This window comes from Thunnus albacares, chromosome 13 (genome assembly GCF_914725855.1).
Source record: "Thunnus albacares chromosome 13, fThuAlb1.1, whole genome shotgun sequence".
In the NCBI taxonomy this organism is placed as follows: Eukaryota; Metazoa; Chordata; class Actinopteri; order Scombriformes; family Scombridae; genus Thunnus; species Thunnus albacares.
This window is the reverse complement of record NC_058118.1, coordinates 6,535,118-6,551,801: the sequence shown is the minus strand read 5'-3', so window position 1 is coordinate 6,551,801 and position 16,684 is coordinate 6,535,118. Positions and strand designations below refer to the sequence as shown.

Genomic DNA, 16,684 nt, shown 5'->3' with positions numbered 1-16,684 from the left:
CCGAAAGGCGTTTTGTATGAAACCAAATACAGCTGGCTCTTCCGCATGCATTATCATGTGCTGTCTGAGCTGCTTCGTAATCTAAGGTACAGCAAAAGCACCGACTGATCCTTGCGGAGAGAAGAGCCATTCTCCGCTAGAGAGAAGACCACTAAAGCGGTATAATAAGAAAACACACAACCACTGGTGCTTATGACAGTTGTTAGAAACAGTCGTGGAAATCAATATGGTGAAAATCATAAGACGAATGTACTAATTCACCAACAAACAGAGAGATGCTGGACAAACAGGAATGCATTCTACCAAAACAGAAAGAAAAGAAAAGTGGAGAGAGAAATGGACCTGGAAGATAGAGCGGGATACTGGACTTCAGAATGAAGTTAAGGAGGAAAGAGAAAAACCAGAGCTCTAAGTAATCCAATCTTCAAGAGTCAAATCATAATTGATGAAGTAAATTAATTTGTTTGAAGACCACTGATAAACAACAGAAAGAGAGAGAGAGAAAGAAAGAGAGAAAGAGAGAGAAACATTGACGTCACTCAGGCTAGGGTGCTTGTCACATTCTCATCTGCATAAAGATCACGTGCGTAGGCAAAGCATTACCTACCTTCCATTTCAATCAGTGACACGTATGCAATATCAACAAAAAAAAGGAAAGAAAGAAAAAAAGAAAAAAGGAGAAAGGAATGTTCTCCGCAGCGAAATGGGAAAAAGACAATGACCTCTTTTAGTATCAAAGCTACATATTGTGTCCAGAGACTAAGGAGAAATAAACAAACCAAAAAGTAAAAAGAAAATAGGGGAGGAAAATAAAAAATCCAGATGGAATTCAAATCAAACTAAAATTAGAAACAAAGGATGAATCTATAAACTACATGATTTGCTTTGTCTTTTTCGCTTGTACAAATGCAGCCATATTTGTATCAAAACGGAGGGGTGGGGAGAGGGGGAGGAGGGGTAGAGGTAAGCGGATAGAGTTAATTATCATATTAGTGGACATCCATGTAGAGTAGAGTAGCTAGAAGGGAGGAGGGGGGGGCAGGAGGAGGGCATGCAGAGCTGGCAGATGTGAAAGATATGTGGGAAGAAAAATGCCAGGACAACAAGAGTGAGACGTGAGTCACACATGACACAGATGAACAGGTAGGAGAGGAGGAAGAGGAGGAGGAGGGGGGGAGAAGAGTGTCGGAAGGGGGGCAGTCACTGCTAAGATGGACAACTAGAGAGTCGGCACATTTGAAAGGGACCCCAGTCACATTCTGGCCTGGGTCTTCTTCAATAGCAGCACATCTCTACTCCTGTTTGGACGTCAGCTTTCTTCCAGGCAATTTATTTGGATTTATTTATTACCATAAACTCAGGTACAAATCTGCTGTTTAAACGTGATGAGGGAGCTTATATTCAAAATGGCTTGGGTCCCTTTAAAATAACAATCATGTTAATAAATGTGTGAGTGTTGTCCTAGTTCATTTAAAGAGTCCATGTACTAGTGTTTAAAGAGTTTGAAAACATCCATTAATAATGAGCAAGAGGACGAGCAGCCCAGTTTGGGACTGTCTCATCCACTGTGTGGGATGCAGAATTCCAGATGTTTCCGATGGAAGAGCTTTGGGAAGCAGCGGTGTGCTGCTCTTTTGTCAGAGGTGGGAAAGTTAATGGAACGTGTGTTTACCAAACCAACACATTTATCCTCCTATATAAAGCAGTCTCTCTTGAAAAAACAAAACATGGCCTTAGAAAACACTTTCGATAGAGCATAAATCTTTTCCTCATGTTACTTGTCTGTGTAAGGGTTCGAGCGCAGCATCCTCTCCGCCACATTCTGGTGCGCCAGGCCATAACGGGCTCATCACTGCTGCGTGTGGCTGGACAACAGTTAACACCCACTGCACGTATGATCAGTAAGTCCACAGTTGTTATGGATGTCTTCTGTCCTCCATTGGCCACAAGGGGCAGCAAAAGAAAGAAACTTGGACAAGCTGCACAAAACTAAGATTTTAACACACTGGACTCTAACTTTAATGACCGTGCTGCTACTAGAGAGAAATAGTCCTGTCTCTTGCCCTTGATTGCCTACACCATCACTCGATTACTTGTACTACTGCTTTCATCTGTATATACTCCATAGCATCTTTTTTTTTTTACTGTAAAACCTACCATTTATTTATATATACACTGGTTCCTTTATCTATTGTAAATTCTTTATCTGTAGTAGTTTTTCTTGTCTTTTGTTTTACCTTATATCTTTATTGGTTATCTAACTGTTATTGTGTATTATTACTTTTGCCTGCAGTACTGTCCTGAGCCTCATCTTAAGCATTTCATTGTACAGATGACATGTTATTCTGCACAAATGACAAATAGAGTTGAACTTTACACTTTATCAAAATTGTTTTCTGGCACCCTGTTTCAATTTTTTCAAGAAAGAAGTCTTCAAAGTTGAGGACTAACTTGTTAGTTTGTCTGATTAACATGCCCACCTCTGATAAAGAACAGCACCAAGCTTTTCCATGGGAAGCATCCTGGACTGTCTTGAGATGAAACAGTCCCAAATGGAGCTAGAGGACATCTACAGGAACACAAACTGAACCGAAACATTCGCTAAACCACACAACTGCTGCAGTAAAGTCAAACTTCAGTTGGATCCAGCATCTTTCACACATAACCATCCTCCTGTGCAAGGATATCTGTGTGAGGATTATTATGAAACAAATATTTCAGCTTTTGGTTGAGAGAGTGGCAACATCACCTTAGGCTAGAAAGATGCTGCTTAAAAAAAGAACCAGAGCCAATTATAACGCTCCTCTTTCACTACATCCCAACTGAATGGCTCATGATCAAACAGACCTCTCACTGGCCTGAACACACAGAGTAGAAACGAAAAAACGTCAGGGTCACAAAAGATACTGCCACCTAGAGGCAACATGCACATCAACATGGTAAAGTAAAGCAGTAGAGAGGAGCGTTTTTAACCCCTGGTGGTTTGGCAGGAGCTGTTGGACGCCTGGAGGAGAAGAGGATCTATCACTGAGCAGAGCATGTGTTTGAGAGAAAGACAACTGTATTGACAAGAAGAAACTATTACACATACCCAGTTAACCTACTTGGTCCAGTTCCAAAGCATTTGAGTGCTTTTTATGTAAACGAGACAGAGAGATTTGGGCATTTATTCATGGGTAAATACCACTTAAATCGATAAAGGGAAAAAAAGGAAACAGTAATGAATGAAACAAGCAGAGAGAGAGAGAGAGAGATCAGATGAGACCTCATAGTCACATGCAAGCTGGAGTAGAAAATAGAAGACAGCAGTGCTACTTCAGTTCTCTGGAGTGAGTGTTTACAGGGTGTTTGCAGCCCATTTAGGTGCTTATTCAGCAGGAAAAAAAAATTATTTCACAAGCAGTCCTTTTGGTCTAAGTAATGTCTATTGTTTTATCACAACATAATGGCTGTCATCCTACTGTACCTCCAATGATCCATTTACAGTATGGAAGAGAAAGGTTGTGTCTTTAATAGCAGAAAGTGATTTAAAACTCATCACAGGCAGTGTCTTTCAGAAAAGGTTATTTTCAAATCATCCAAAACAAACAAGGAAAAGTTCTCTGTTGAACAGAGAGGAGTATGTGTAGGATTTATAACACTCTATGCTTTAGGGAGACAGCATGCAGTGTTGTTTTTGATGTCAAGAGCAGTTGTAACCCATTTATTGCTCAGAGGGTCTCTGTTTTGACATAATATGGATTCTGTTCTGTCAGCTCAAGTACACGGTTGGCCCCAGCAGAAACAGCTGATATAGTACTTGGAATGGTGAGCTGCACCTTATTTTAGGCATATTTTGTTACAATTCATTTTGGCATGTTTGAATGCCAAAAGAAGACTTCTCTTTAAAGGTGCATTGTGTAGGATTTAGTGGCATCTGGTGGTGAGGTTGCAGATTGCAACCAAATGAATACCCCTCACCCTCTTGTTCAAGTGTGTAGGAGAACCTACGGTGGCTGCTACAAAGGCGAAAGGCCCTCTTTAGAGCTAGTGTTTGGTTTGTCCATTCTGGGCTACTGTAGAAAGAGTGGTGCAACATGGCGGGCTCCATGAAAGAGGACCCACTTCCTATGTAGATATAAAGGGCTCATTCCAAGGTAACGAAAACACGATTCTTACTTTCAGTTGATTATACACTAATTAATAGTCATACTTATGAATATTATATTATATTTCTGCCAAGTCCCTTCTGCTAGATGCCACTAAATTCTACACACTTCACCTTTAAGTAATTGGATTAGTTGGTTCAAGGAGGAATTGCAGATTGCTATCACTTTAAAGCAGGCTTCTTATCGTGACTCTGGCAACACTAATTAAGACTTTATCTGTGGTGTAACTTAGACGTTTTCATTCCTGACAGACACATTTTGCTTTGATATTTCTTCACGGACCTGGACCTTTGGGGGGGAGCAAATGTTTGAAGTAGTCATACCTGCACCTGGCTCAACTTTTTTATTTATTTTACGCCTCAGCAGGCACCCGCTCGGAAGAAACAACACATCTTTTGGCTCATTCATTTGGAAACAACGGGTGCCTGTGCGGCTCATATTTCCTTCCAAGGTATGGTATGCTAATGCTGTGCTCTGACTCAGAGCACATGTGCGGAACAGAAACTCTAGAACCTTCTTCTCTTTGCTCCCTCCCTCTGTTGCCGGTAAACAACAAGAACAAACAAAAAAACAAGATGGCAGAGGAGTCAAGGAGAACCAGAAACAAAGCAGTAGGAGCGGCAAGTTTTACACAAGACAAGAGTGTCGTTTAGACGTCAAAAATACTGTTATTAATAGTAAAAACTGGCCTACAACCTAAGAATAACTGATAAAGGAATGAAAACAAATCTTTCAATATCAAAGACGATGAGAATTCATGTCAACCAACACAAAGACCAAGTTATAACTCATTTGTAGACTGTGGTAGATACCATTGGAGTGGGTGGGGGGAGGGTGGGGGTGTGGGAGCAAAATAGAGGAGATTACATACATCGTGCCCCTTCTCGCCCTCGGCGTGGTTGAGTCTGCCGGCCTTGCCATTGCGGCTTCGTTGGGTGTGGTCCCCATTGTGCCAGGCGGTAGGACTGTTAGGGCCCGGAGACAGTGAGGTGCCGGACGCCTTTTGCCCATCTGTCTTGTGCTTGGAGTTCAGTCTGGAAGAGCAAAGCCACATAGCGACACAGTATGTAAACCGCGGACTGCCATCTACTACAGGTAATATACTGACTATGGACGAGTACCTCATACAAGCCCATTTCAAAAAATGCCAACTATCCTTTTAAGTCAAACTTGTCAACACGTTTAAAAAAGACAGAATAAGGTAAAGTAGGATGTTCCAACCAGCATCCATGAAAACTGAAACCAGGAAATTTCAGCTGATTTGAACACACCGATTTTAAAATGGAAAAGTAAGATCTTAGTATTCTGTGCAATATGAAACATCTTACAGTGCAACCAATATTTTTTTTCATCAAACTCTATATGAGTGCAGAGAGAGATATCACATTCGTTTAATGGGAGTTATTATAAGACATGCTGAGGAGCCCCATTTGTATCTTAATCTATCCCCAGAGGACTGAAAATAAATGAGAGAGAGACTGACAATCACCAGGGCAACCGCTCGACAGCCAGTAGAAAAATATCAGTGAAAACTAAGTATATGTGTGCACTGGGAGCGGCTGTGGCTCGGGAGGTAGAGCACGTCATCCATTAATCAGAAGGTCGGTGGTTCGATCACTAGCTCCTCCAATCCGCATGTTTAAGTGTCCTTGGGCAAGATACTGAACTCCAAATTGCTCCCACAAGAGTGTGTGTGAGTTAGCATTAGAAACATTATAATTTGGCTTTGGATAAAAAAGCGCCACAGTATATTGCTCCTGATGAGCAGGTTGGCACCTTACATGGTAGCATGTGTGGGTGAATGGGTGAATGTTGGCTTGAGTTGTAAAGAGTGGTCAGTAGTCTAGAAAAGCTTTATATAAATGCAGTTCATTTACCATCCAATTACTGTATACACATGTGTTTGTGTGTGTGGAGGGGTCTACCTGGTGGGAGATTTGGATGTGCTCCGAGTGGAGGACAGGGAGGCGCTACGGGAGCTACAGCAGCTGCCTTGACGCTGTGAACTCCTACTGGGGGTCTCACCAGGGGACCTGATAGATGACAACAAATTGACACACACACACACACATACAAAGCCGTGGGTATATACGTGTACATCACAGGGACACACATGCCACAGTGAGCTCAGTAGTCAATCTCATGATATGTAAAGCAATTCATGCACTGCCAAACACTTTCAATATATATTCTAATCAGTACAGGGTGCAATGTATGGCATGGGAATTGTGTTGAAGTCACACATAATGCTTATAAGATGCACTCACTGCTTTACACTCTTTAACATTCTCTGTGAGTCTGAGCTGAGATAATGGGTGTAAAATACCAATATAAATTTATGAGAGGCCAGACGTGATTCCAATTGTACTCATTGTTGAGAACTGAGACTATTGTTCACTGTTTGTTGTACTGTGTGCAGAAGAGAAATAGTGCTGAACCTAACACATAGTGTATTATGTACTTTCACTTTCTTTCATTGAATGTAATACTTTGTTATACTCTATATATAATGACAGAAACCAGACATATACAGTATTTTTTTCTGTCAGCTTAACATTAATGACATTAGAGATTTTCCAGAGAGTGATTCGATGTCTCTCACCTCTTTTTCTGTTTGTTCTTGTCTTTGTGTTTGTTCTTTGGGCTGCCCGATCTGAAACAAAAGTCATATGTAAGATAATGAAGATATGAACATTAAAGCATAGGTAATATGAATTCCCTTTGTAAAAAAAAAAAAAACAAAAAGAAAGAAAGAAAGAAAAAGAAGAAGCTCATTGTGCTCCATGCTCACCCACATGGATTGCATTGTATTTTGAACAAACAGTATGCAGATAGCAGTTTGGGTCAATAAGGGCACTTAGAAAACACAGCATAATGCTTTGATGTACACCTTTGTGAACAATGTTGTTAACTGTGGTGATCATATTTCACACACACCTGTATCTCCTCTTTTTCCTGGAGCCAGAGGCAGATCTACAAAAATAAAAACACCACAGTCATTGTAGTGATGATATCATGATAGCTACATCACATAATACTCTACTGAATCATTCCTATATGCTACAACTGGACCAGCTCCAAGAGGGATGTTTACTGAATTATCCAGATAACTTTTTCAGAATATATCTTCAACCAAGAAAACGTATTTTTGCATCAATCTATGTTGCAAATTATTCATATAACTTGGTAAACTTGCTTCGCGGAATAAATTATATGGAAGCAAAGGTGCTGTTTTAAAAATAAAAGAATCCAAAAGACTGAACACAAACACTTATCCGTGCTGTCACCAATCTGTGCGCCACTTTTGTCATATTTTTCCATATTCTTATTTCCCTATTTTCATACTCTCCAAAGAATATCAACTACATAAAGTCGGTGAAGGTGACTAAACCTCCAATGCAGTGTAGCTTAATTTAGCAGCAGTGTGTTTACACTGACTAAACAGATAATAGTTCATATTCTGGATGAAGTCATTTGGACTATTAATATCTGTGTACATTTGGATGAGAAATACATCTCCATGTTCTCATGCATTCTACAGCTACCAGTCAAAGTCTTGTCACAGAATATGAGCGTGTTCAAGTTACTGTGAACAGAAGGAGGATCGTGTATTTTCATGTGCCAACTCCTAAATGGAATATTTCAGCATGTATTTCTGCACTTTTAATGATGTGCATGTGAGCTCCCTCATTGCTAACCAATCTGAAACACATGTAGTGTAAATCCATATGTGCAGGGATGTCCACAGGGAGCTCTCACAGCCATTTTTCTCCAGTCGCTATTCTACAAGTGCTGGATGTCACGCTTATTTTTAAAAATGTCTGGCTGTAGAAGATGCTGCTCACCGCGACAAAGCAGGAATAATGAATGTCGATGCTGAGATTCCGTGGCAGTTCCCCTTTAACCACGCTCTGAGTATAATGACGGAGAGGACGGCCATTCCTCAGTCCTCAGTGTTCAACTGACACATCACCTCCGTATCACTTTCACCCTCAATGCAGTTTCCATGGTGATTAGTCAGACCGGTCTGTGAGAGTTGTTGCTATTTTCCTGAAGAGCCCTACATCTCCCCTGCTGTTTTACACACCTACAGCATGCAGTGGAGTGGGAGGGAGCGCCAGCGCAAAGTGCGATTCACTGTGGCTCACTGAAAGAGGAGTAATAAAGCTGTCACAGCAATGTATGTGGCTGATATGTGACTTAGAGCTGTGGCCTCAGTAGCAGCTCATGTTTCCCCACTGGAGGGAATCAACTGGGAACTATACAGTATATGAGGCGTTGTTCTGGAGAGCTCATTATTCTTCTCCTCTCTCTCTGAATCCCTCACCCCACTCTCTACTATAAGGACATGGATGGTACAGTGTATGCCCCCATGTGAGACGAATATGCATCCAAATGGGCATGAGCTCAAACTGGAGCTATAACTTTAAAGTGGTAAGAATTTTATCGGGGCAGAATCGCAGTGTCCCCCCCCCCTCCCACCCCGTGCTAAAATACACCTTAAAAGGGAGACTATCATCAAGGGAGGCTGTCTCTGGGGAGGAACCCTAGTTGCTGTTCCCCTCTGCCTCACCGATACATTATTCATACATCAACAGTACCTGCAATGCAGAGCAGCTTTGGTGTGAGGCTGGTAGGGAGGCGTGGGGTTGGGTGGGGATGAGGAGGAGAGAGGACGTGGGGGACTTGGATGTGCGTGGATGGATGAGAGGTGGGAAACAAGAGCGGGGCGGCGCACTGATGCTCAGCAATTTGGTGAGAGGCTCATTTTTCTTTTTTTCTTTTTTTTTTTTGCACGTCCCCATACAGGCTGGGTTATTAGAGCAACACATTTAGCCTCACTCCCCTCCGAGTCAGGCGGAGGACGGGAGAAATTGGAGGAGGAGGGCGCTCCACAATTGCTTATTGTCGTTATGATATCCGAAGGCATTGCACAAGTATTTGTTGATGAGCTCTTTCCCTATCGCCTCTTCCCTTCCGTAATTTTTTTCTTTTTGTCCTCCCATTCCCCTCTTCCCTTCCCTTTTCTTCGAATATTTCCTCCTTTACATCTTCCCCTTCTATTTATTCATGTCTTTCTTCCTTTCCTTCATCCCTTTCTTTTGTTTCTTGTCTATCTCTCTTTCCTTTTGTTCCTGTTTGCCTCTTAACTTTCTTACTTCCTTTTTCTGTCTTTCCTCCTTTCCATCTACCCTTCCTTTTCATTCCTGTCTTTCTTTCCTTCTTTCTTTCCTTTTGTTTCCTGTCGATCTTTCTTTCCACATTCTCTCCCTTTCTTCTATATCTCTTCTTTTCCTGTATTTCCTCCTTTCCTTCTTCCACTCCCTTTTCTTAATTCCTTCCTTCCTTTGCTTCTTTTCTGCCACGACAGGCGAACAAATACAGAAAACAATGTAACCAACACAGAGAATATGAAATATCATCCATAATAAAAGAAAAGGGCAACATCTCTCACTGTGCATCTGTTCATGTTATGTAGTTTATGTTCCCAATAAGTGAAACATAAAAAGTGTGTCTACATCTCTGAACATCCATAACCGTGAGTTGACTTGAAAAGTTGTTGATCTTTCTTGTGATGATATGTCGCTGACGACGCTCACACACACACACGTACAAACACACACACACACACTCACCTGTCGCGTTTGTGTTTCTTCCCACTCTTTTTCTTCTTCTCTCTGCGAGTGGGTGACGAGCTGCCAAACCTATTGACGGAGAGAAGGAGACACATTTGCCAGCCTCAGATTGCCACTAAATGTTGTGTTTTCATCATTGTGTTACATTAGATTACACCTCAGTGGGGATCATTGTTAACAAGGCTGTCATCCGATAGTAGCTCAGCAGATTTTTCTTACAGGCTCTTTATGCTCAATTCATCTCTCTGCCTTTCCCTTCTTTTCATTCTTCCTTCTCTTTAGCACCACTGTAACTTTCTCCTTCACACACTCTCTCAGTTTCTCACTCTCTCTGTTTCTTTTGCTGACCTCGTCAAAAGAAAACAGAAGATGAGACTGTGCTTCACTAATCACTCCCTACAGATTGTTTTTTCCCGTTCTCCACAATTGCAGTATCTGATGGCTTGTTCACAAAATTCACACCAAAATAATTGGAATCCCATTTCACAGAACTACAGTGTAATTATTCTGCCAACGAGCGTAGGGGGGGGGGAAAGGAGAAAAATTGAACCACTTCATCAACAGAGGCCACTTTCACTCACCGACTCCTTCGGCGACCAGATTTCTTCTTCTTCCTTTTCTTTGGACGAGGGGATGGAGAGCTGCTTGATTTCCTCTTCATTCTGAATTGGCCGCAGAAAAAGGAAAACAAGAGTGAGATTGAGGAGGAGAAAGGCAGAAATGATTTGCAAGTGATTGTTATTATAATAATCTTCAGAAAGAATGAAATTTAGATTATAGTTATTTGCTGTCGTGTCGATAACAAGCGATAAGTGTCTATTTTCTCATTTCCTTAATTCAGTCTGCAATAACACACAATATTCATGCAATATACCTTACAATGGAAACAGGAAATCACTTTCTGGGAAATTATACTTATTAAATCTCTACTGTGATGTGACAAATGCAGGAAGCAAAATCTAAATGACCATCTGCATTATGCTTTTCAAAACATACAGTAAATAATGAGTGGGTGTTTATCTCTGAGTGCATGCATTTTTATCCTGAGACCAGCTTTATGTTTATGGATATTATCAAAGTAAATACCCAAAGGCCATGTGAGGAGATGATAGATGGATGATTTAATTAACCACTTGAGGGGTGAAGAGCTGGTCAACACATCACCATAATACAGTGTGTGTGTGTGTGTGTGTGTGCTTAAAAATGTGTTTGACCTGTTGTCGCTGTGGTAATCATGGGAATAGTCTCCATCTTCATAGCCAACCAATTCAGGGTCCTCTTCATACTCGTCAGGCCGATAGTGCAGGTGGTTGACCCTGAAAACACAAGCTGAGGGTCAGAAATGTGGAATGTGTGTGTGTGTGTCAGCTCAATGAAAACAGCAGTGATTGAATTACTTTTATTAAACTTTCAAACTCCTTTGACTAGATCATTTGTGTAAAGAGATGAAAAGTAATATAACAGCGTATTTAATTACTGGATGCTACAATCATATTACACTGGGCTGCTGTGAACCATTAAAAGTCAGGAAAATAAGCAAGTGGCCATGGCGGGAAACAGAAAGGTGAAGTCGTGTAAAAACACAATTGTTGTTGTTATGGTGCCGAGCAGTGAGATTCAGCAAAGTAACTTTAAAAATACATCTGTCAATTCGCTTTTAACTCTTTCTCTTTCACTGTTTCTGTTTGTTCATTAAAACTGTGCCGCAGATTTTACACCTGCTTTTTTCGGATGTTAAATTCCAGACGTATACTCCTCTGCCACAGTGGTTAGTCTGCGGTGATAAATCAGGTGCTGGGGGTATTTGTATAAATTTCCATGCCCTTCCTCCCACATTTTGCGCCTCTGAACAGGAACGCCTTAAAATACATATTGCATGAGACCAAACACACAATTTTCAGTGGTGTCTCGTTGCGGTCCATCACACCAATTAATAACACCGCTTGGCTGTTTTTTTGCCTAAAACAGGGATGAAAATCCTTAGTAAATTGCTCAGGCTGATGGGAATGTCATTAGTTTTGCATCTGCTAGATGGAAAGTCAGAGGATCGCCAAAATTATCACAATTCATCCTGAGGGAGGCACAAATTACATGGCAAACCAACCAATAGTTGTTGAGATATTTAACTAAAAACAGAAATGTCAACCTAATGGTGGCACTCCATCAAAAAAATGTCAAAAAATGTTCATCCATATTGTAATGAGTAAAGACTTTGCTTAGCTCCACATCCGTCACCTAACTCATAGTACACCACCTAAGACTTGGGTGTACTATACTAACATTTCACCCCAGCAGTGAGGATCATCGTCTCTCATACTTACAGCTCAGCTTGTGGGATTCATATCTTCCTACTTATTTCTCACACATACTGTATTCTATATACAGACAGATGGCAGCAGCCTCCTCCCTAATCCTCCCTGCCTCACTACCTCCTTCCCTCTTATGTGGCCTCCTCTGATCCAGCAGATCTGACCTTGCTAGCTCCACAAGAGCTTAAGAAACTGATAGAAAAACATACCATTCTGATTATTTTGCCTCATGCAGTCCCATCTCTCTGACCTTAACTCTTCCTAGTATTGTTACAAACTCACAGTGGTGGAAGAAGTATTCAGATCCTTAAAGGTGGAGTGCAAAACTTTTGTCTCCCCCTTCTGGCAGTGAGAGTAATTACAAAAACACTGTTGACAAGTGCCTATGTCATAGACTCCACCGTAGCCTACTCTGTTGGTACTGTTGCGGCTGTAAAATGGTGGATAAATTGTTTTTGAGTGTCACAACCCCAACGAAATGACTCGTTTCGCTATCAGAATTTGATCCATTCGGTCCGATAACATTTGGAAAGTGTAGAAGAGCCACACATAATTAAATTATTTTATCCCCACTCAAGGTAGCAGAGAGCTAAGTCTAGCTCCTGTGCACATGCTCTGCCCAAAGAGCATGCACAGTATGCATTCATCCAGCCAGTGCAGGAATGTCAAACCCAACACCAGATTAAAAACTCTGAATGGTGTGAAATACAGAGAGATTTATCTGGTGGTGACAGACTTAATCAGCATTGTGTGAACTCGTTTGGCAAGGGCTTCAATGGAACAGACGTTCATTTATATGTAAATGCTTTGTTCCAAAATGATTGTAATGGTGAATTTCTACTCTACACGCACTCATGAATCATTAGCAATCAAAAAAATTGATTAAAATACTTTATTATGTGTAATTTTTCTGTCTATTCCAGTGGATGGAGAATTTGAACGTGAGAAACCACCTGCAGTAAAAATAACAATAAAAAGTCTTGAGAAACCTTTTTTTCAACAAAAAACATGAGTTCATTTATTTTACATGAATGGTCAACTCATATCAATGAATAAAGTGGTGCTTTAAAACATATGGCATATATATTTTGTATTATTCTAACAAACATTAAGATCGCCTGGCCATTCCAATGGACAGATTTAAAAAAAAAAGAATCCTGAGTAAAAGCTACAAATCTTTCATATGATATTTTGACAAGTTATGTAACATCTCATATTTACTCAGCACAAATTATGTACTTAAACAATATGATTAATAGATTAAACTGTGTCATACGCTTCCTCATTGCCTCACAATCGGCCATGCTTGCTAAAAAAGGGGTTAGTGGCTCTGTTGCACCCACATGATGTGGACCACTGTGATTGGCTTATAGACATCCTATCAAATACGGTAGGTCTGTGCATTTGGGTGGAGTCAGATGATAATAATCATAGTAATCATTGTAGTAGAGTAGAAAGTACAATATTTCCCTCTGAAATGTAGTGGAGTGGAAGTATAAAGTAGCATTAAGTACAAGTACCTCAAAATTTTACTGAAGTACAATACTTGAGTAAATGTACTTAATTACTTTCCACCACTGCAAACCCAACAGGTAGTACTCTAGTAGTTTTTACATAGAGATGCAGCATATAGAAGTACAGTAGACATAGAGGTTATTTGTATTAGAGTAACAATGACACAGACATAACCCTGATGACTACCCAAGCATCCTCCATTAGTAAAAGAAAGATAAAAACAGGCAGGGGTAATGAGATGAAGACGGCGCAGCAACACACAGACAAGAATTTAATAAAGCAAAGGAGAGCGCATTGCTAGTAAGGAGATCAAACACACATGGGGCCCACTATCAGAGCAAATTTTACATCGAATCAGGATAGAGAGGAGGGGCGGACAAAGTATGTGGTGTAAAGTATCTGCATGGAGAGTGTGTGTGGCGGGTTTGAACAGGGCACAGGACTGACGGTTTGTTAGGAAGAGACGAGGCAACAGAGCCCTTAATTGGCTGAGCACTACTGGGCACACAGGAATGCCAAATACCAGCCAAATAACTTTGCTTCACAATGACAGCCCTTTCTGCACACATACACACAGAAAAATGTGAGCTCCATACCAGCTCTGATGAATAAACTTGCATTACAAAAATCATGTTAATTTGAGTTCGAGTAACAAAAACAACAGTCTCAGCAATTGAGGAGAGAAGTAAACAACTGTAGGCGGTGAGGGTGTGACACAGTTCACATAAGAGTAGGAGTTTTAACTTGAACTCTATTAAGTTAGAATGTCGTGAACAGTAGACAAGATGGCATTTCAGATAAAGCAGTAGGTTAATGGCACTCAATTTATCAATGCAAAAAGGGAGAACATCACATTGGAAAGGGAACATTTTGAGTAATGATACAACTTGGGACAAACCTAAGAACTAGCTGAAACCTATAAAGACTGGACAAACCACACATAAAGATTGTTTCCAACAACCTGTTTTTTTAGTCTTTGACAGTCAGGAAGGAGTAATTACACTGGACAACACTATGAACCAATGGTCAGTAGACGACCCTGCAAATCCTGCAAGAACACCAACTATTGTGTGTGCTTATACCGGTACGTCTCCCTCGTGTAACACACAAGTGACATCATCGGTTGCCAATGTCAGTCGCGAATATCAAACATATTTAAACAAAAACTTTATGCGTATGACTAGCAGCGACTGGATTTGAAGACTTCAGATTAGAGTCTTTACATATCACGCACTATGTGATTTTATCTGCAGACTGTCAACACCAGCTGACCTGGACTGGGACAGATTTGCTCCAACTTGTTCCCAAATCATACAGTATTCATAATTGGCTCAGCAGACGCAATGTGTGTCCTTGCTGTAAGGTGTTTCAGTAAGCATGAGGAGTTTATTCTTTTAGATCATAGTGCTCTAAAGCTAAACTTATAAAGAAAATTCATAGGACAGTGACACACTTGCATTTGGCCTTTCAAAAATGACAAGTTGCTTTTTAGCTGCCAGTTTTTGTGCCTTTTTCATAGGACCCTGTAGGGTTGAGAATGTAGTGTACTGCCAAAAATAGCAATTAACAACAATTGAAATTATCTAGTGGCCCCCACGCTGAGTCATTAGCGATAAATCAACTAATTCCCCATCCTGTCCCTAATCTTTTAAATGATGACATCCTCCAATATGCCGGAGACATCTGTCCAGCCTGGTTGTGATCAAGACAGCGTCCCTGTTAGGCAGATGAGTGAGTATCCCTGTGTTTAATGGTGTGCTGGTGAGGCAGGAGGCTCTCCTAATTCAACCACTGTGCCTGGGACGTGGCAGTGATGGGCTATGGCCAAGACCCTCCTCAGGGCTGCAGCACAAAGCAATGCAGCTCATTCACATCCCCTCTCAGACAGTCACTCAGCCACCAAAGGCTTGGATATATTTCTATTGCTGCAGAGAGTTATAGTTTGTTATTCTGGGAGGAGGTAGGTGGAGGTCAGATTGATTACTCCTCAGTATGAGGGAGGGGGCAAGTCTCGTAGCTACTTTATGGTGGTCATATTAAGATGAAGGATTGACTGTGTTGGGAGTTTAAGCTGAGCTGATCAATTCTGTGATCACAGGGGAAAAAACCTTCATGTTCTGGATGCACACTGATTAGATATCTGCACTAGTCCAATAGTAGATCCATTTTTATTGAAATGAAATATATTCCTATTAGCTGATGAAGAGACGTCGGTCTCAGGCATTTCATCAGATATTGAATGGCTATGTAAAGCCAAGGGTCAGCTCCTCCATTGATCCCGCTCTGATCGGACAGCCTAGGTGTGTAAGTCTGAACGGCTCAGGAAGGCTTTACACGCTGCATTCCTTCTCTCACTCTGCGCTCCTATCCTTTCTGCAGGAAATCAATGTGGGACATCGGTAAACAGAGTTATGAGCTGGCACATCCATGCTTACTGCTGGCTGTTTATTGCTAGTGTGTAGGAGTATTAAGCTGCAGCTGAGGGGCCTAGCCTGTCAATAGTACCAGTCCCTGTGGAAAAGATGGCATCAGAATAAAACCTCCCAGCTGAGCAAACTCAAACACACTGAAGGCAGCAGTATATTTAAGGTTATGATGGAGCCTCCTATCATTTAGAAAATCTACATAAATATCTACATCTTTATATATCTACTGGGTTTCAGTTTCAGCATTTAGCTCAAAGCACAACTAAGTATAGCCTCACAGAGCCACTAGCATGGTTTTTGTTGCTTTAAATTGAGTAGCATCATTTTGTACCTAATTTAAACTGAGATTAATGGCTACTGGGAACATAATAAAATTATAGCAGCAGGGCTTGTGGTTCTTTATTTAACAGTGGTTTCTTACACATTTGTAACACCATTAAAAAAGTTCATTAAAAACAACAACTTGATTTGTTTGTTCTTCAGTTTTCTTTTTCAGTTACTAAAACCAACTTTGTTCAGGCAAGTCACGTAAATTTGCAATTCAATCAAAATATCTCATTTTAAAGCTAGTAAAATGAAAATTAAAAAAGAAATAAACCAGGGCCCTAGTTTCAGAGACGGGGAGCGCTGTGAGACAACCTAGCTATTAA

General features: G+C 40.9%; 1 protein-coding gene and 1 long non-coding RNA gene across 3 annotated transcripts in view; one reads left to right on the top strand and one right to left on the bottom strand.

The window, feature by feature from the left end:
• The window catches only part of srrm3 (serine/arginine repetitive matrix 3), a 74,191-nt gene that overhangs the window by 6,950 nt on the left and 50,557 nt on the right, over positions 1–16,684 (bottom strand). For both annotated transcript variants that reach the window (XM_044371178.1, XM_044371177.1), the window contains exons 4-10: positions 10,999–11,100; positions 10,366–10,446; positions 9,785–9,853; positions 7,086–7,121; positions 6,751–6,801; positions 6,074–6,181; positions 5,020–5,182 (exon numbers count right to left, since the gene is read on the bottom strand). In XM_044371178.1, the coding sequence (XP_044227113.1) occupies positions 5,020–5,182; positions 6,074–6,181; positions 6,751–6,801; positions 7,086–7,121; positions 9,785–9,853; positions 10,366–10,446; positions 10,999–11,100 (610 nt within the window). The remainder of the gene's footprint in view (positions 1–5,019; positions 5,183–6,073; positions 6,182–6,750; positions 6,802–7,085; positions 7,122–9,784; positions 9,854–10,365; positions 10,447–10,998; positions 11,101–16,684) is intronic.
• LOC122995810 overlaps positions 1–16,684 on the top strand; it is a 59,208-nt gene that overhangs the window by 5,815 nt on the left and 36,709 nt on the right. The gene's annotated exons all lie outside the window — the stretch shown is intronic.